The following is a 20285-nucleotide window of genomic DNA, read 5'->3' as shown; positions in this document are numbered from 1 at the left end:
TGAATTTAATTCCTGCTATTTAAGATTGTTCCAGATGGTTGGGAATGCCAAGTAGATGACCTTGTAAGTCAGGTGTTATAGAGCCGAGGAATTCACAACCAAAAAGACGCCAAAGTGACATCAGTAGTCATCATATTTAACCTCTTGATTCCCTATAAGAAAAATGAAGCACACACAGTTTCCTAGTTAACAGCAGAACCAAGGTTCGTATCCAAGTCAATCAGACCAGTGATTTCCAACTGCAGAACTCCCCAGGGGATATCTGGCAATGTCTGGAGATATTAATATTTTTGTTTGCCATACTGGGAGAGTACAATAAAAGCCAGGGATGCTGCTAAATATCTTCCATTTAAAGGACAGCTCGTAACAACAAAGAATTACCTGGTCCAAAATAACAGTGTTGAGGCTGAGAAATCCTGAAGAACTACACTTTGCCACATCTAAGTCATCAACGTTTTACTTAATACAAGCATTCTGAGAAAAACAGTATCAAAATAGGTTGTTTCCCTCTAGTCAAATATTCAGGCAGATTTAAGGGTCTAGTGTATTTCATTTCTTGTGAGATGGAATATGATAAACAAAAAAACAAACAAACAATAGAACGTACTCACCAGGAGCCAAAGCCCAATGGTCTCCTATCATAATCTGGCAGATCTGGAGCAATCTTACAAGCCTGTATGTTCAGGTACTTAAATATGTGGATTTTGCCTTTTATACATATCTAAATAAAGTAACACATATGCAATCAAAATACTCATCTGTTCCTTTTTAATCACAATCAGCTTTTTACTTAATGTACATTAGATATAGAAGGCATTTCTATTTAGTACATACAGTAATATTAAAAATCTAATACTTTAACAAATATTATTTCTTATTTTATGTACTTAAGTGATATAAATACAGGTTTTATTTTCTAGACACTAAGTTTCAGTAATATATAATTTATGATTACAAAGAGAACATCAAGTAAACTTATCACACTGGTTAGTTAGGCATAGCCAGGAATTTAAAGCGTTGCTCCCACATGGATTATATCAACAACTTTTGCTTTTAGGAATGCAACGAGCATGTACAATTATGTTTTCAATCCTACTTTCTGCCAGAGAGAAAAGCAGGAAATGTTTAAATGTTAAAGCTATAGATATTTCTGTTGCTAAATCTTGACTTATGTCCCAGAAGTCAAGACATAAATACTTCAGCATTATGAGAACCTTCTATAGTGATGAGGTTTAATCATAAAGTTTTATATTTGCCATACAGAGGCTTATAACCATCAACCAATTTCTGAAGAGTAAAAAAGCTACAGCCTGGAAATATTTAGATACTTATTAAATAGATTTATTTCAGTCACTGCTAAACAAATGACCAAACTAAATAAAATAGGAATTTACGACTTTACAAAATGGGAAGGTACAAGAACAATGGTTGGAAGAAAGGTACTGATAATCTTTAGTTTTGAAAGTTAAGTATTTTTATTTGTCTCTAGCATTTACATTGTATACATTCAAGTTTTACCAGAAAAAAATTAACTCATTTCCTAGAAAAAACTTTAAGGAAGAATCCTACAATTTTTTTTTAAAAAGTCAATTTAATGAAAGGAAAAAAACACTTCTGGAAACAGTACTTATCTTCCACTGTTTGGCTTCTAATGAATGACCAAGTGTGAATTTATTTTAAAAGAACTTAATTTTCAACAAAAAGATAAATGTATATAACTTAAGTTTAAAGTTTCATCCTTTGCCAAAAAAGTTCATTAACATACTTCAAATCAATGATAGTTTGTTTACCTGTGCAGGAGGAGACTGTAATGGATTGTTATCTAGGGCAATCATTTGTAGGTGCCTTAGGTTCCGGTAACAAACAGGGATTGTTGTAATTTTATTGCAGGAGAAGTCTAAACGTATTAAAGGCAACTCTGCCAGCTCTGCAAAGAGATAAAATGGAAATCAACAATTAATATTTCTAAACTAGACAATTTTAACAGAAGCTTCTAGTTAGTGGATTTAACGTATTCACTTTCATTCTTTCTTAGTAATTAACTGATAGAGCAAAGTGGTATAAAATAAAATTTAGATGTTTACAGACAGGAATACTAATGAAGAGCAAGCTACTGGACTCCTTACAGCCAGGTCCTATCCGTCTCCAATCACCACAGAAGTCAACAAGTTATTCTCCAGAGCAATTGAATTGAAAGGCTCTGAACTCAGGGATCCCACGCAAAACAGAAAGTCAGAATGAGTGGCTTGTTAAAATGGAAAATTTAAGTGAAAGTCTACATGCTTAATGGCAAGACCATAGCACTCTCCTGCCCAGTCCTGTCCCAACTCTAGCTCTTGAATGCTGGTAATTAGGAATATACACAACAATGTAGAAGAAATAAATCATTCTCTGGAGAAACTATATAGTCCAATATAAAAGGCCTTTAGATACTGATATGGAGTCTCCCCTCCCTTCAAAATAGCCAGCTTGCTGCTTAATTACAATTACACAATCCTGCCCAGTAGGCTTGAAATTTTTAATTGGCTCTATACTGACAGTTCACGATCCACAGACATTTAGAATAGCTTCCAACATGTAAGACAGAAATCAAGACACACAAACCAATTGAAAAGAGGAACTCAGAAGAAATAGGTAATGTATAGGAAACAAAAGAAGAGTTTGAAAAACTGAAACTAATAACTAACTTCAGAGAGTTAGGATGCTGAGTTACTAAAACAAGAGAGAAATGTTTTAAAAAAATCACAGAATAATAAGCATTTGTGTAAATGAAAAATATGATGGCAGAAACTAAAAATTCAGGAGAATGGTTAGACTGTATACCACTTCATAAAGCAAAATGACAAAGAAGTAAACAAAAAAAGATAAGTCATAGGATCAATTAAAGGGTTACAACCTCCAACTCATAAAAAATCTAGAAAGAGAAAACAAAGAAACCAGAAGACAGGAAATCATAAAAAACAAAAAGAGATAAGGAGAGGCGGCCCCGTCAGAGGTGCGGGGTGGCGGCGGCCAGGCTGGGCAGCCCGTGTGGTCACAGTGTCTGCCTGGCTGCCAGGCCCTTCAAGATATTTTAACTTCCATATAGCCAAGAAGCTTAACATGATTATGTATGATCATCTGAAAGGTATTACTGATCAATTCAGGTGTATGGGTCAAAAATTTTCTGAAAAATGAAATATCAAACATGGAGAAGTTTTAAATTGGGTGGAAGAAGTCAAACTGAAAATGCATGTGTAAGTCCATTTATCTGATATTTTAGAAAAGACAAGCTATAAAAATGAAGAACAGATCAATAGTTGCCAGAGGTAAGAGGTAAGGGGTAGGTGTAATGATAAAGGGAGTTTTTTTGAAGTGATGGAATACTTAGGTACCCTGATTGTGGTGGTGATGGTTGCATGAAAAAAATGAGTTAAAATTCATAGAGCTGCACTATTCCCACTCAAGAAGTCAATTTTACGGTATGATAATTAAAAAAAAAATAAAAACGTACTTTAAAAAAATGAGATGTAAGATGTGGCTGGTGTGGCTCAGTGGACTGAGCCCCGGACTGCAAACCAAAGCATTGCTGGTTCTATTCCCAGACAGTGTACATGCCTGGGTTGTGGGCCAGGTCCCCAGTAGGGGGCACATGAGAGGCAACCACACATTGATATTTCTCTCTCTTTCTTTCTCCCTCCCTTCCCCTCTAAAAATAAATAAATAAAATCTTTTAAAAAATTGAAATGTGAGACAATTTTCCAGAATGAAGAATGTGAGTATCTGGTTTGGAAGGAGCCCACCAAGTATCTAGTACATTGAATTAAAACAACTTATACTGCCCTGACTGCACATTGTTCAGTTGGCCGAATGCTGTCCCGCAAAGTGAAAGGTTGCTGGTTCGATTCCTGGTCAGGGCATATGCCTGGGTTGCAGGCCCAGTCCCCCACTGGGGTGCCTGTGAGAGGCAACCAATCTATGTTTCTTTTACACATTGATGATTCTCTCTCTCTCTTCCTGAAAATAAATAAATAAATAAAATCTACACACACACACACACACACACACACACACACACACACCCCCACACCCACACCCACACCCCCCCACACCCACACCCACACCCCCCCCCAACTTATGCCCTGACGGGTGTGGCTCAGTTGGTTGGGCATTGTCCCTCAAAGTAAAAGGTCACCAGCTCGATTCCTAGTTAGGGCATTTGCCTGGGTTGTAGGCCAGGTCCCTTGTAAGGCACGTGCAAGAGGCAACCAATTGATGTTACTTTTACACATTGACGTTTCTCTCCTTCGCTTTCCCCCTTTCTGCCCCTTCTCTAAAAAACAAAAAACAAACCCAAAAAGCATATCATTATAAAATTCAGAGCAATAGAAAAAAGGGGAAGATCTTAAAATCTTCTGGAAGAAAAAAAATGAGCCACAAAAAATGGACTGGAATTAGGAATAGCATCAAATTTTCTTTTCTTTCCTTTTTTTCCCCCCCAAATTAAACGAACAAATGATTTTTATCTGACATAGTTCCAAGATAGAAAAAATGGAGCAGGCAGGGCCTTGTGGCCCCCTCACCACCTCCACAGGGGGAGTGGTGGCGGCGGCACATACAAAGTCATAGTAAATTGGCAGAAGAAAACCACAACAGATTCCTGAGAAATAGCATCAAATTTTCAACCATTAATTTTTAACAATGAAAGCTAAAAGTGAAAAAAGACCTGAAAATCCTGAGAGAAAATAATTTTCAACCTAGAATATATAACCAAATTATTAATCAAGAGTGAGTATAGAATGAAGATATTTCTTTTCAAGTGAAATATCCAAAAAAAGTTTTCCTACTAGAAGCCACTAAAAGATGCTCTCCACCAAAATGAGTAAAGTAAGAAAGAGGAATTATTTGTCAATTATACTTCAATAAAACTTAAATTTCTTAAAGAACAAAGAAAGAGAAAGAGATGGAGTGTAGGAATAAGAGTATTCAATAAAGAACAAAGAAAGCTGGGTAGCAATAACAGAACAAACAGCCCAGACTGGAAGATAAGGAAAAAAGGATCAATGAGGAAGACACGCTGGGAGTAAAGAAGTGGTAGGCAATCTGATTAGTTTGACTAATGAGGCTGCTTGAAAAATAGGGGAAGAATTAACCATAGGTACACAAAAAAAAACAAGCAAATTAAAAGAAACAGAAAAATTATTAACTCCAGAAAAACAACAAAACCAAGATGTACAAGGAAGAAAGTGAAATCAGAGTACATTAACTGGCAGGGAACAATATTTATACAGTTATAATAATGTAAACAATGAATAGCAATTTAATAAAAAATTGTAATAAAACTACACTGGGAAGATAAATAAAATAAAGGTATGATGGTGATAATGTAAGGAAGTTTAATCGTCACCTACCATTAGAGAAAACTGACATTAAGTGTCAAAAAGTTGGTAAATTCAGCAATAATGATGTGAAAACATATCATAAGAAATATGTCAACAAACATCAGAAGGAAGCGTCAAAGGAATTGAAAGCAGATGCTTGTGGCCATTGAATTTGGGGAGGCAGATGGCTGAGGTAGGGGAAATGCTATTATTTATTTTAAGCTTTTTAATACTACTTGCTTTTTGGATGATACATTATTTGATAAACATAATTAATTTAAAACCAAATGGCAATATAACAAAGGATGCAATTATTTTATCTACTGAATTATAATGTTTAATTAATTAACATGAACTTCTACTCTAACTTGTGCAGCAGTCAGAATAAAGCTTTCTTGCCATCTAAATTTAACTGAATATGCTGAGATTACAAAATAAACTGACTCTAAAAAACCATCTGAGCCCTGGCTGGGTAGGTCAGTTAGAGTGTCATCCTAATATGCCAAGGCAGCGTGTTCAATCACTGATCAGGACACATATAAGAAGCAAACAATGAATGCATAAATAAGTGGAACAACAAATCGATGTGTCTGTCCACCCCCCACCCCACTTTCTGAAATCAATTTTTAAAAAAACCATGGGACACTATTTGGTAAGTTCACAATTTTCTTAATACACATTCCAGATATGATATGGGAACATATTAGATAACAGAACTATTACACTGCAGTGTCATCTGAAACCCCAAATTTTCATTTCCAACCAAAACCCCAATGTTTTCATTAACTGATTTTCACATCAAGTCTGTATTATTACATTAGTAAGACTTTAAAGATCAACCACAGTAGGTGGGTCCTGAGAAAAAGGGCAATCCTAGATAAAAATTTGGGGCTACAAGACCCTGTTGTCATGATTTTGGTCAGTTCTGTTGAGGCCTTCATTCACATTCCTGAGGTGACAGAAGGCAGAACGAGGGAAAAATCAGGAAGGCTCTAAAGATATAAGATGCAGGGTAACTGAACAAACCTAGTTGAGAGGAAAGAAATGCTGGATTTAGGGTTGCAGTAAGCTACACTAGTATGTTAGAACTAAATAGCACACTTCTGTATGATTTAGTGTCTCCATTAAATACCATACTGCATCAAACGGGTATAAACATTTGGATTCTACAGTAATTTAAAAGTATCATGATATTTACTATACACTGGAAGTCATGTTTTGTCAAAGAATTTACAGAATCACTGTCATAAAAATACCTTTCAAATGTTTCTTATCTTTCTGATATATATTCTGAAATGTCTGCAGATGCATTTCTGTAAGTTGTTTCAAATTAATCTAGAGGATAGAGTAAGGGAAAGTAGATGGGAGTATAGATGAAACAAGAGTTGCCATGAGCTAATGACGTGTAGCTGGGTGATTCAGTGCTCTCACTTATTTATAAGAAATTTTCCATAATAAAATTAAATAAATATCTTATCTAATAAAACACTGGTTCTTCTTATTTTCACTTCTTTTATAGCTTTTTCTTTCATAAATTTGTGTTTTTAAAAGATTGTTAATTATACTTAATTAACTTGCTTAATCATTTTTACCATTCAAATACATACACCAGAGCTTAGAGCCCAGGATAACTAGACGGAGACTGGTTATAGTCTCTCACTCTATTCATCATGAACAAATGGTCATTTAGCCTCTACTTGAACATTTTCAGTGAAGGATAAAGTTATTAGTTCAAGTCAAGTCCATTTTAAAGTTGGAGCTAATTACAGAAATGTTTTTCATGTTATGAAACGATCCCCAGAAATGTTTTTCATGTTATGAAACGATACAACAAATATGTTGTATGTCTCCCAAGTAGTTATGTTTACTAAAACTTCCAGAGACCCTACCCTGTGTTACCAATTATATAGTTCACAGGGTTTAAAAATACAATCATTGGTCAATAGTTATTGGAACTGTTCACTGAAGAGTCTAACTTTTAAAATTCACAGTGGAAAAGATAATATTAAATAGACCATTAAATCTTAAACATTGACTGTAACTCTATACATTTTTGTCTTGTGCCTATCAGTCTGAAAGATCTTTAAAATAAAAAGTCAAATAATAATAAAACATTTATTTCACAATTTCTTACCTTCGGGCAAACGTACTAAGTGATTTCTTCTTACATTAAGATCTCTCAAGGCCTCCAAATTACCAATTTGGGAAGGTATTGTTTGAATTTCATTGCAGCTTACATCCTATTTCAAAAAGATAAAAGTTAGAGAATTACTGTAAAATTCCCAGGTTGCATGCTTTAAACTATCTGTAAAATGATGCTGGACAAGATGATTACTGATAAATTGAATACCTGTAGTCCCACCCAGCGGTAAAAAAATTATGACTGTGTCCAAGGATAATTCCATAGTTTATAGTAGCATTTAATTATAAAAATGTACAGGATTTTCACTGATTCTGTACATTTCATATATATCTACAGTAATTTTATGAGAATTAAAATTAAATGACCTAAGTAGTAGATAGAATACATAGGATATCAGATCAAAAAAAAGATAATGAAAAGAGAAAATAAGAAAAAATATAAAAATATCTATTTAGGATAATATTTTTATTTTATACTGTTCCAAAGAAACTAGAAGAAAATAATATAAATTGTGATGGAATTATTTAAAAGAATATCCTATTTTCAAAATACCAATTAAACTGTTCAAGATTATAATATAAAAATGTATTGAAGATTACTCGAATCATTCCTTGTCAGACTGAAAGTGAGGGGAAAATAATAAAGTACACATAACTCAAAAGACTATGCAAAAAAAAATAGAAACTGCTTTATTAGCATCTGATCAAACTGATTCCAAAACATGTATTATATAGGTCTTCTGGTATCTTGGTAATAGCTTCATTCTGATTCCACTGGTTCTGAAAAGAGACTGACTTTAGGTTCCAACCCTGATACATTCAGGATTACATAATTCTGAGACCCAACAGAATGATTTGTAAACCTATGCGCAGTAGTAGGAAGCTGCCTAGGTTATTAAGTGCCAAGGTGTCATATTAACACTTAAAATTCTTCCAATATAGGAATAAAAAGAAAATATTAATAGACGTACTATGAGAAAAGACAACTTGCCAAAAAGTTTAATAAGCTTTAAACATTTTTAAATTTCCCAAAATAATCCTATTTTCATTTTTTCTACCAATAATTACAGTAGAATCAGAGGCTAGACTTCTGAGTCCAATGCCCTAAGCATCGAAATTAAAAGGGTTCTTCTAAAAGAAATTGAAATGGTAGGAAAATTCACTGCTGGTGGGAATGTAAACTAGTATAGCTGCTATGAAAAACAGTTTGCTGGTTCCTCAAAAAACTAAGAATAGAGTTACCATATGACCCAGCAATCCCTCTCCTGGGTATCTTCGTGAAAAACTTGAAAACATTTTATTTGCAAAGATGCATGTGCCCCTATGTTCACTGCAGCACTGTTCAAGAAGAATAAAATATCTAGGAATACGCTTAACAAAGAAGAAACATTCAATAAGCTTCAAACATTATTTTTAAATTTTCCAAAAATATTTTTAGAAAAAATAATCTCATTTTTTATTTTTTCTATAAATTAATCACTGAAGTAGAATAAGAGGCTGGATTCCTTAGTTGAATTGCCAAGAAATAGAGATAACTAAAGTGTCCTTGGATAGATGACTGGATTAAAAAAAATGGTACATATAACAATGGACTACTACTTAGCCAGGAGAAGAGATGAAATACTGCCATTTGTGACAACATGGATGGACCTTAATTATATTATGCTAAGTAAAATAAGTCAGAAAAAGCTAAGAACCATATGAGTTCACTCATAGGTGTGGTATAAAATGGAAACTCAAAGACATAAGACAGACAACAGTATGGTGATTACAAGAGGGAAAGGGGTGGAGGAGGGTAATAAAGGGTAAAGGGGCCCAAATATAGTGACAGCAGATGACTTGACTTTGGGTCACACAAATGCAATGTACTGGTAATGTACCATAAACACGTACACTTGAAACCTATATGACCCAATTAATCAATGTCATCCTAATACATTAAAAAAAAAGAAACAAGAGAAATCCCAAGTAATCAACCTAACATGAAATATTAAAGCACTAGAAAAAGAACAGGAGTAATCCAAAGCCAGCAGAAGAAAGGAAATAATAAAAATTAAAGCAGAACTGAATGAAATAGAGAACAAAAATACTATTCAAAAAATACAAGAAAGAGCTGGTTCTTTGAAAGATTAATAAAATTGACAAACCCCAGGCTAGCTAGACTCACTAAGAAAAAAAGACTCCTAAAATCAGAAACAAAAGAGGAGTTACCACAAATACCACAGATATACAAAGGATCATACTAGAATAATATAAAAGACTGTATGCTACCAAATTCAATTAACCTAGAAGAAATGCATAAGTTCCTAGAAATTTATAACCTTCCTGGATTGAATTATGAAAAACTGCTAACTCTGAATAGACCAATAAACAATAAGAAAATTGAAACAACCACCAAAAACCTCCTAACAAATAGAAGTCTAGGACCAGATGGCTTCACTACTGATTTCTAACAAACATTTAAAGAAGATTTAATACCTATCCTCCTCAAACTCTTCTAAAAAACTGAAGAAGAGGCAACACTTTCTAACACATTTTATGAGGTCAACATAATCATGATACCAAAATCTTGCAAGGATGACACAAAAAAATAAAACTACAGACCAATATCTCTGATGAATACTGATGCAAAACACCTAAACAAAATACCAGCAAATCAAAGACAGCAATATATTAAAAAATAATATATCATGATCAAGTGGGGTTTATTCCAAGGGCACAAGGATGGTTCAACATACACAAATTAATCAATGTAATGCATCACATTAACAAAAGAAAGTATAAAAATTATATGATCCTTTCAACAGATGCAGAAAAAGCATTTAATATGATACATCCATTTAAGACTAAAACACTCAATAAAATGGGTATAAAAGTAAAGTACCTCAACGTAATAAAGGCCATTAATGAAACCCTCAGCCCATATCATACTCAATGGTGAAAAACAGAAAGCTTTTCCTCTAAAATCAGGAACAAGACAAGGATGCCCACTCTAACCACTCTTATTCAATGTAGTTTTGAAAGTCCTAGCCAGAGCAATCAGTGAGGAGAAAGAAATAAAAGGTATCCAAATTGGGAATGAAGAAGTAAAAGTGTCACTTTTTGTAGATGGTATGACTCTGCATATAGAAAACCCTACAGACTCTACCAAAAGACTAATAGAAACAATAAACAAACACAATAAAGTTGCAGGATACAAAAATCAATGTACAAAAATCCACTACCTTCTTGCCCTGGCTGGTATGGCTCAGTGAGTTGAGTGCCAGCCTGGAATCAAAAGGTCGCTTGTTCAATTTCTGGTCAGGGCACATGCCTGGGTTGCACATCATGTCCTCTGACGCGGTGTGTGAGAGGCAGCCAATTGATGATGTTTCTCTCACTCATTGATGTTTCTGTCTCTCACTCCCTTCCCCCCTCCCTAAAAAATAAATTTAAATGCTCTTCAAAAAATTATCTCATCAAAAAAAATCCATTAATTTCCTACATACTAACAATGAAACTTCAGGGAAAAAAATGGAAAAAAACCCCTCTGCAATTCCTTTGCAAATGCAACCAAAAAAATAAAATATCTAGAAATAAGCTTAATAAAGAAAAAAAAAATATTCCATAAGCTTCAAACATTACTTTTAAATTTTCCCAAAATATTTTTAGAGAAAGTAATCCTATTTTTTATTTTTTTCTACCAATTAATAACTGAAGTAGAATCAGAGACTGTATTCCTTAGTTGAATGCTCTAGGCATCTAAGTTAAAGGGTTTTAAAAGAAATTAAAAGGGTAGGAAAATTGAGCTTGAGCCAGAAGGTAAGAGCAATCTATCGTATTTCTTTCAGGAACCCTGGTTGGTGTAGCTCAATGGACTGAGCGCCGGCCTGTGAACCAAAGGGTTGCTGGTTCGATTCTTTCCAGTGCAGGGCACATGCCTGGGTTGCAGGCCAGGTACCCAGTAGGGGGCGCACAAAATGCAACCACATACTGATGCTTCTTTCCCTCTCCCTCATTAAAAATAAATAAATGAAATATTTAAAAATAATATTTCTCTCAGAAAATATATATGCTGAAAAGCAGCAGTTTACTTTCACTAAAAAATGAATGAGGATGTTGCAGAAAGACCATCAAGTGGGAATCAGGAGCTTTAGGATTACTAATTCTTACTCTGCCACAAGCTGTTTGTATAACTGAGGATATCAATTCACTTGTTTTGTAAGAAAGCTAAAAGCACCTTTTCCAAGGCATATCTGTAAGTATTTAAGATTCAATAAGCAGAAACAGAAAGTTTTAATAATTTGAAAATCAGAATTTGAATGAGTATAACTTACAATTAGTTCATGTTATTAATCCAAGCTCTGAAGAAATGCCAACAAACATGTATTTTTGGACTATTTCCTAGATATAATTGGCTCTAAATAAATAGTGGTCTAATGTCTAGATTTAATGTATTTGTGAATTTTTACATGACCTTTTATATTCCTAATTTACTTGGAAAAAGTCAGTTAATAAGTGATCCAATTACAGTATATGTGTACAGTACTTATTTTTTATGATGTTCATCTTTGTTAATAAACCTACATGGAACTATACTCCCAAATCTCAATGGGCTTAATTATATTTGAGTATTTCAGAAATATGAAACACGGGCTTTGGGTTTCAATTCTCCTTCAATTATGGAAACTTGGGAAAATAACCTGAGTGCTAGTTTCCTCAGCTGTAATATGATGATAATTATAGCAGTCAATTAATAATGTTATAGTGGTGAAAAAAGAGAAAAAGTCTTATTGCCATGCCCAGAACATAAGTACTCAAGAGTAACAAGGAATGGTAGGTGAAGGTTAAGATTCTTAGGTATAGAAAGCAGTAAAAAATAGCTTACTTTGGATTCAGAGATAAGCTATAAAGAGAGCATACAAAGAGAGAATCAAAATGGCAGAGAAATGAGTAGAAGTCACACTGACCACTTCCCTGGAACAATCTGGAATTACAACTAAATTGTGGAGAAATCACCTGGAACAAACAACTGAACAACAAGGAGAGGGAACACTTATAACCTTGTACACACAGAAGAATCATCATTAGCACAGCCTAACTGGTAAGGAGTGCAGTAGAGACTCGAGAAAGCAGGCAGGGCACCAACGAGTAGTAGCAACAGCAGACTGAAACGGCCAGTTGGATCCCCCTGAGAAGAGCAAGGTCTAAACCATAAGCAGGGATCTCCAGCCGATAGCACCAGAGCCCAAAAACTACACAGATAACAACCAGCTGTGAAAAGCGACAGGGTTGCTATCAACCAGAGACAGGCAGCTGGAGACACAAAGAGCCTTTTTTAAAGGGCCAACGAATATATTTTTATTTGCAGCCACTTACCCTGGTCTCTGGCAAAGGAGGGTGCAGAGTGGGCTAAAGATGCCTGAGGAGAGACTGGGGAAGGAGGCCTTGGGGAGAGAACTGAGAGAGTAATTGGCGGGATCTGGGTGCTGACGCATCCTCCATATGGCAGCTGCCATCTGGCTCAGGCAGACCACTACCCTGAGTGGCAGCAGTGTGAGAGGACCCAATAACCCCACCCCCATGAGGGACTTGGCCCTGGCCCGGTGGTGCCAAAGCCTGACTGCTGAGTACAGAGTGGCAGCAACAGATAGTAGATCCCTGGCTAAAGGGGGCGCACAGTAGTCTAGAGACACATGAGGACAGACTGGAGATGGAGGCTTTGGGGAAAGAATGGAGACAGTAACTGGTGGAATCCCTGTGCTGCCTCTTCCCCCATACGCAGCAGCCATCTCGCTTAGGCAGACCACTCCCCTGGCAGTATTAGCCTGAGAGGACACAATAACCCTGCCCCCAGGACGGATTCTGTCCCACTCCGTGGTGTCTAAGCCAGCCTGCTGAGTGCAGAGTGACTAGGTTAACAACTGAAGGAGACACCCACAGACAGTAGATTCCTGGAAGTCTTGAACAGACTGCCTAAGGTCAGACGGGGTCAGATCCAGAAAGAAAAAACAGCTGTCCCCTACCATAGAAGTTCACACCACAAAGTCAGGAAGTCAAGACAGACTACTTGAAGAAGCAGATGCGAAAAAAGAGAAGAGTCTCACAAATAATGGGAAGACAAAGAAACACCTCCCAGTTGAAGGGAAAGGAGGAATCCCCAGAAAGAGAACCAAATGAAATAGAGGCAAGTCAACTATCAGATATTGAGTTCCAAACAACAGTTTTAAGGAAGACCAACGAGCTCAGTGAGCTCAGAGACAATTACAAAAAACTACAGGGAAACTATGAGAAACTTACTGCAAACTCTATCAGCATGAAAAAGGACATGGAAACTATCAATAGGAGACAAGAGGAAATGAAGAACACAATTTCTGAATTGAAGAACACGGCTGAAGGAATCAAAAGCAGGCTAGATGAAGCAGAGGATCGAATCAGCGAGCTGGAGGATAAGGTATGAAAAAACCTACCAGGAAGAGCAAGAAAAGGAAAAAAAGACTCAAAAAGAATGAAGAGGCATTGAGGGAAATGCAGCACAGCCTGAAATGTAATACTATCTGTATAATAGGGATACCAGAAAGGGAAGAAAAGGAGCAAGGGATAGAGAACCTGTTGGAAAAAGTAACTACGGAAAACCCTAACTGGAGGAGAGAAAAATTCACACAAGTCCAGGAAGCACACAGGGTCCCATTCAAAAAGAACCCAATGAGACCCACTCCAAGGCACCTCATCATTAAAGTGGCAAATATCAAAGCAAACAGAGCATCCTAAAGGCAGCAAGGGAGAAACAGGTAGTACCATACAAGGGAGCCCTCATACGGCTAGCAGCTGACTTCTCAACAGAAACACTGCAAGCCAGGAGGGAATGACAAGACATCTTCCAAGTCATGAAGAGCAAAGGCCTGCAACCAAGACTGCTCTACCCAGCAAGGCTCTCAATTAAAATGGAAGGCGAAGTAAGGAGTTTCCCAGACAAAAGAAGGCTAAAGAATACACCTCTGCACCAAATCTGCACCGCAAGATATGCTAAAGGAGCTGCTTTAAGAAGATGAAGAAAAAGAGTCTATGAACACCCAGTTCCTTTCTCAGTCACCAATACTTGATATTACTGATATTTTTAATACTTATTAATCTGATTGTAACAATGATGTTATTTTAATTGTTCCTTTATTATTTGTTGAAACTAAACCTGGTTTTGTATACTTCTTGCCTATTTCTATTATTTTTAAAAAGCTTTAAGTGACTTTTTTGGTATTCTTTATCCATTTTTTGATTAAATGTTTGCAGAATTTATGCCCTTAAAAAAAGAACAACTATTAACCCTTCTTTAGATGTGTTGCAAATACTTTCCTAGTCTATTACTTATCCTTTATCTTTTTTTACATGTACATTACTATATAGTCTTAAATGTTTAATCTAGTCATATTGTTGGTATTTTATTTTATAGCTTCTGGGTTTGAATATCTTACTTCAGGGTAAGAAAAATATTATTTTGTTTTTTTTCTCCTAAAACTCCTCAGACCTTACATATTGATTTTTTGTATAATGTGTGAAACAGGGCTCTATATTTATTTTATTTCAAGTAATAGTGGTCCATGCACCATATTGTTGAATAAGCCTTATTTTCCCCACTGATTTGAAATACCAATTTAATCATATATTTCATTGTTAGATATATAAGTTTGATTTTAGAATGCTCATTTTATTTCACTGATCTACTTGATTATTTCTATGGTGGTGGTATTTTGTTTTAATTGCTGAGACTTATAATTGATTTAAAATTTTTAATATTTTATAATGAGTGTTGACATTTAAATAAATAAAACCAATCTGCATTGAAAAAAAAAAAAAGAAAGAAAGAAGGAACTACTACCTTTTTGACAACATGGATAGAACTGGAGAATATTATGCTAAATGAAATAAGCCAGTCGGTGAAAGACAAATAGCACATGATCTCACCTATAAGTGGAATCTATTCAACAAAATAAACTAATGAACAAAATAAACCACAGGCATGGAAACGTTGGGAAACACCCTGTCTGGTTTCAGGAACTGTAGCCCCACTGATAGGCAAGAGGGCCCCATGGCTGGAAAAAATCAAGAAGGCATTTGGTAACAGGCTACTGAGGAGACAAAACCTGTGCCTCACATCACCATGCTTGGCCCTGTGATGGCTGGTAGTCAATGACAAGTAAGATCCCTCAATGGAAGGGACAACCTAAGCCAGACACAGCCAAAATGGGCAGCAGGACAAAAACTTGGGGGCCATGGAGAAAGGGCAAAAAGGCCTGCACCCCTCGGCTCGCCTTGAATATGGCTGGGGTCCTCATTCTATCTTAAAGAAGTAACCTTGTCTCTTGGCGGCTTCCTCCCCCTGGCTGGCTCAGGCTTGAAACAATACTGGAGACAGTCCTAAACTGGATCTGGCGGTTCCCAGGGGAAATCAGGCCTAGGAGTAAATTCTTTAAAGCATGCTTTGCTTTTCCCTCAAGAGCTATGATAGCCAGCTCATGCTGGTAAGGAAATTTACATTGTTCACAGACCCTTACTCTAAACCCTCTGGCACTCTCATGTTTACGCTCTCATATTTACTAGTCTCCTCTTGGATCCCTGTAAATCGATGTGTTCCTGCCATTTGTTTTCTTCAAAACATCATCTATTCTCTGTAAACATTAACATACTGATGTAATGACATCACCTGGACATTCGTACTACAGAGCCCCACTGATAACCCTTTCAATAAAAGCCTTTAGAAGAAGGGGCTCAGGGCCTTCTCCACTAGAGGGAAGAGCCACGCCCCCTCTCCTGGCAAACAGAGAAGTGTTTGCGACAATTCATGTTTATTTCCCCCATCCCTGACAACCCCAGGATGGGCTCTGCAGGGTTCAGAGTCCGGTGTCCCACCTCAGCTGGCTCTGGACAGTGACCTGGAGCAGACTGAAAGTGATAAGAGGGGATGGGGAAGGAGGACAATGGTGGAAAGAAGGAGAAGGGACTAAACAAAGAATGGCCCATGGACATGGACAACAGAGTGGAAATTGACTGTGGGAGTGGGGGGTGGGGTGGGATGGGTGGAGGGGGGTAAAGGGGGGAAAACTGAGACAACTGTAATAGAATAAACATGATTTAAAAATTTAAAAAGAAATAAAGATAGAATATATAGCATATAAGGAAAAAAAATAGAAGGCTGACCTTCATAGTGTCCATTTCCCTATAGGGGTTAAACCAAAAATCAGAGTACTGATGTTATTAACAAGATTTCATTTGGAAAGTTCAAATGGCTTATTAACTTATACCTCAAAAGTTTAATAACATAGAAATCACTTAATACTGATGAGAACCTAATTCTGATGACCTTTGCCTATTCATTGTGAGCCTGTTAGACTTGTACTTTCAGTTCCTTCTTAATTCTGTGCTGAAGCACTTGAGTCCTGGTCAACTAGTGAAACTTCATTACCAATACCTGAAAATAACTCAAAAACACACCGTAATAATGGACCTTTACCATATAAAAGATTATAGTATGACTACAGATACATATGTGGGACAATCAAAGCATAAAATATTAACTTACAAGTTCTGTTAAATGTCTGAGATGTCCGATTTCTTCTGGAAGTGAGACCAATTTGTTATTACTAGCAATTAAGACTTTCAATGGTAAATTACACATATGCACTGGCAGTGTTGACAGTTGGTTCCGACTAAAATAGGTAAGCAGAAAAAAGAGATGAGTCAGAGCTCACTACTGAAGAAAAAAATTTCCATCTTTGCCATTGTATACTCAGTAAAATAACAAACATTAAGTCTTACAAAGAACAAACAGAACTTTAGATTTGAGGTCTAGCGTACATTTCCTTACTTGTCAACTTTGTAATTTTTAGGCACAGCATTTAACCTATCTGCATCTTATATGGATTCCTCATTTGTAAATTGAGAATCTTAGCATCTCTTTACCTGTCTTACCGGACTCTTGCACCATAAAACACCTTTGTCAATAATAAAGTGCTCAATATATTATCTTAATGAAGTTAAATTTATGTAAGAAAATGATTTAAAAATAGAGTAGATAACTATCATTCTCTTCTTTCCAAAGAAGAGTTATAAACATAAAGTGTTTGTAATCTCCTTCCTGCAGCATCATTACAGTATATGAGAGGTAAAATGAGTTTTAGAAGTATGTCAACTATACAATAAAATGATTACATATAAAAATATTCCCAAAGGATATTTCATTTGCTCATTTTCTCCAATGAGCACTCATAACTTTTATAATAAAATAACAGAATAATTCTTGTAAGGTGTGCAAAAAATGGAGTAGATGAGTTGATGTATTTATATATTCACAACTGAATGCACAAAAATACATAATCACAAGAACCAAACAAAGTAATTACAAGTATACTATTCTCATTTGATGAAACTTATCTGAAAATGTCATTGCAGAACCATTGCTACAAGACTGTTGCAAGCCTATTAGGATAATGGCTATTAGAGTTTGTCCTGATTGCAAAGACAGAGGGAAAAACTAGAGGGGCATAGGAAATATTGTTGAGCTAGCCTAAGAACATGTATAGAAATTGCTGATATGAATAGATAATATGAATTTTAGTGAAAGGGAACAGAAATTTGAAAAGACCACATAAATTCAAATGTTAAAAAAAAAGGAAACAATGTCTTACCTAATATTTAAGAATGTCAGAGCCTGTAGGTTTAGAATTGCCTCTGGTATATACCGAATACAATTTTGGTATAGGTTGAGATTCTCAAGAGAAACAAACTGACATGTTTCTACGGGAATTTCTGAGAGGCGATTTCGTGACAGATCTGAAAGAAAAAATAAATTAAGTTTAAAATCAATCCTTGCAACTTATTTTATTGAATAAGCAGGTTTTGTGAATGTGTGAATACAAGGTCCTATTGTAAGGTTTGATCCAGAATAAACATTCAAATATTTATTAATTAATTGAATAAACAATTTTAATTCATGCCTCTATACCTATTCCTGGGAAATGCTGATTCCTTTTGAGTCTCTACATATACTAAAAAATAAAGCCATTATTTGTTGCAAGTAACACAAATTCTAAGGCATACTGCCTTACAAGTTATATCAAAGATCATACTAAGTACCAAATATCCAAGAAAATGAATGGATCCCTAAATTCTGCCTTCATGAAAACACAGACAATATCCTGAGATGTTTTTAAAGAGCAAAGCAAAACAAAACAAAAAAATACTGTTCCTTTCTTTACTAGTCAAGATGACCAGGATTATGTCAAAGAACTTAGGAACCATCTTTGCTCCCACTGGTCAAAAATGAGACAATATGAGCTTCAATTAAGATAATAATTGTAATAGACTGAACGCTATCACAGATACTGAATCACATATGCATTTAATGACACATCCCTTTCCACTCCCAAAAAGTAATAGAGAACCGATTCATTATTTTGTAAACCGATAAAGGGGAAAAATCAAACATTTATCTTGCCTTCTTTATATGTATCACTGAGCATCCAAAGAGAAAAGAGGCACATCTATATATTTTTTAGCTGTAAATGAAAAATAATGGTAGAATATCATCAATTTTGCAAGCCTCAATAAATTACTGGATCTAGAATTGAGTATTAATAGCTGTTATCTTTACAAAGAGACAATCAGAAATTATATGCCTCCCACTAAAAGAACAGACTATCACAGTCTTCCTCGCTAAAGGGACAAGAACTTAGGCCTAATCAAACCTCTGGTTCAGCTGCAAACTTTCAGGAAATGCAGGGGACAAAGAAATGTGCTGAAATACAATCACTCTACCACTACCCATTTAGATTTAATAAAATATACTATGCGATTCATCTGCTCTCTACTGTCCTCTCTCTGCTTCTGCCCTATCTTAAAAAGTCTCTGTTGCCAATTATTTGGTGAGAATCTTTTACTGAGAACTTTCCCTCTATCTAATAGAGGACCTGAATTTCTGCATATCTTCCTTTCACCATACCAAGTGAATGACATTTTCGCTAGGAATAGTTACAGTTCTTTTCATAGTAACCTGTATATGTTATTTTACTACCTTCCAGTTTCCAGTGTCACACTGAGTAGTCCAGCACATATCTGATCATTTTTCCTCTGTAAGCAGCTTGTTCTTTGTCTCTGAACTACCCCCAACACTCTAGTCTGAAACTCAGTCAGCTCTTTCAATCCTTCTCTAAACCAGACAAATTCTCCTCTTATTTTAATCTTTAGTTGTTGTACCCCTTCAATGTGCTCCTTCTCCTTTATATATTTTTTGTTTTGATATACTCTTCTACTTAATGTTCCAAAATCATGATTTTGAGTCTCAACAATCATCATCCTCTGCACAAATTAATAATTTGTTTTGCTTGTTAAACCTGTCACCTCTTCCAACAGTTCTATTTCACTGAAGACACTTTTTCTAGATATAATCTTTGTTAATCCTCTTTCTTGCTGCTGGAGTTCCCTTAAGAGAATTATTTTCCATTGCCATTCATACCCTGCCTTATCCATAGAGCTCAGGTCAAACTGCTAGAATTAACACTGAAATAATGGCAGCGACCTCTACAATGCTCTGGAACAACTTACTTCACCCTCGACTGTCCCATTCCTCCAGGCACAGTTCTGAGGACTCAGGTTTTGATAACTGCCCCATAGATTTTGGCCTTCTGTTTTCACCTGGACCCCAGCCTCACATACCCCCGAGAGGTCCCACTAGCCTGTGAGCTCCAGAGCTGCTCTACCCTGAAGTGTTACTTATTAACTGAAATGGGGAAAGTCTACTACCACCATGCCAAA

At 35.8% G+C, this 20285-nt stretch overlaps 1 protein-coding gene across 7 annotated transcripts in view; it reads right to left on the bottom strand.

The window, feature by feature from the left end:
- Window positions 1-20285, bottom strand: part of LRCH3 (leucine rich repeats and calponin homology domain containing 3) — a 123125-nt gene that overhangs the window by 51013 nt on the left and 51827 nt on the right. For all 7 annotated transcript variants that reach the window (XM_054575165.1, XM_054575169.1, XM_054575163.1 and 4 more), the window contains exons 2-6: window positions 18161-18305; window positions 17056-17182; window positions 7495-7600; window positions 1791-1927; window positions 612-721 (exon numbers count right to left, since the gene is read on the bottom strand). In XM_054575165.1, the coding sequence (XP_054431140.1) occupies window positions 612-721; window positions 1791-1927; window positions 7495-7600; window positions 17056-17182; window positions 18161-18305 (625 nt within the window). The remainder of the gene's footprint in view (window positions 1-611; window positions 722-1790; window positions 1928-7494; window positions 7601-17055; window positions 17183-18160; window positions 18306-20285) is intronic.

The sequence above is a fragment of the Pteronotus mesoamericanus genome, unplaced genomic scaffold (assembly GCF_021234165.1).
Source record: "Pteronotus mesoamericanus isolate MK-2021 breed Mesoamerican mustached bat unplaced genomic scaffold, CSHL_Meso_final contig_27, whole genome shotgun sequence".
In the NCBI taxonomy this organism is placed as follows: domain Eukaryota; kingdom Metazoa; phylum Chordata; class Mammalia; order Chiroptera; family Mormoopidae; genus Pteronotus; species Pteronotus mesoamericanus.
Note: the sequence above shows the minus strand (reverse complement) of the source record. Positions and strands in the feature narration are given on the sequence as shown.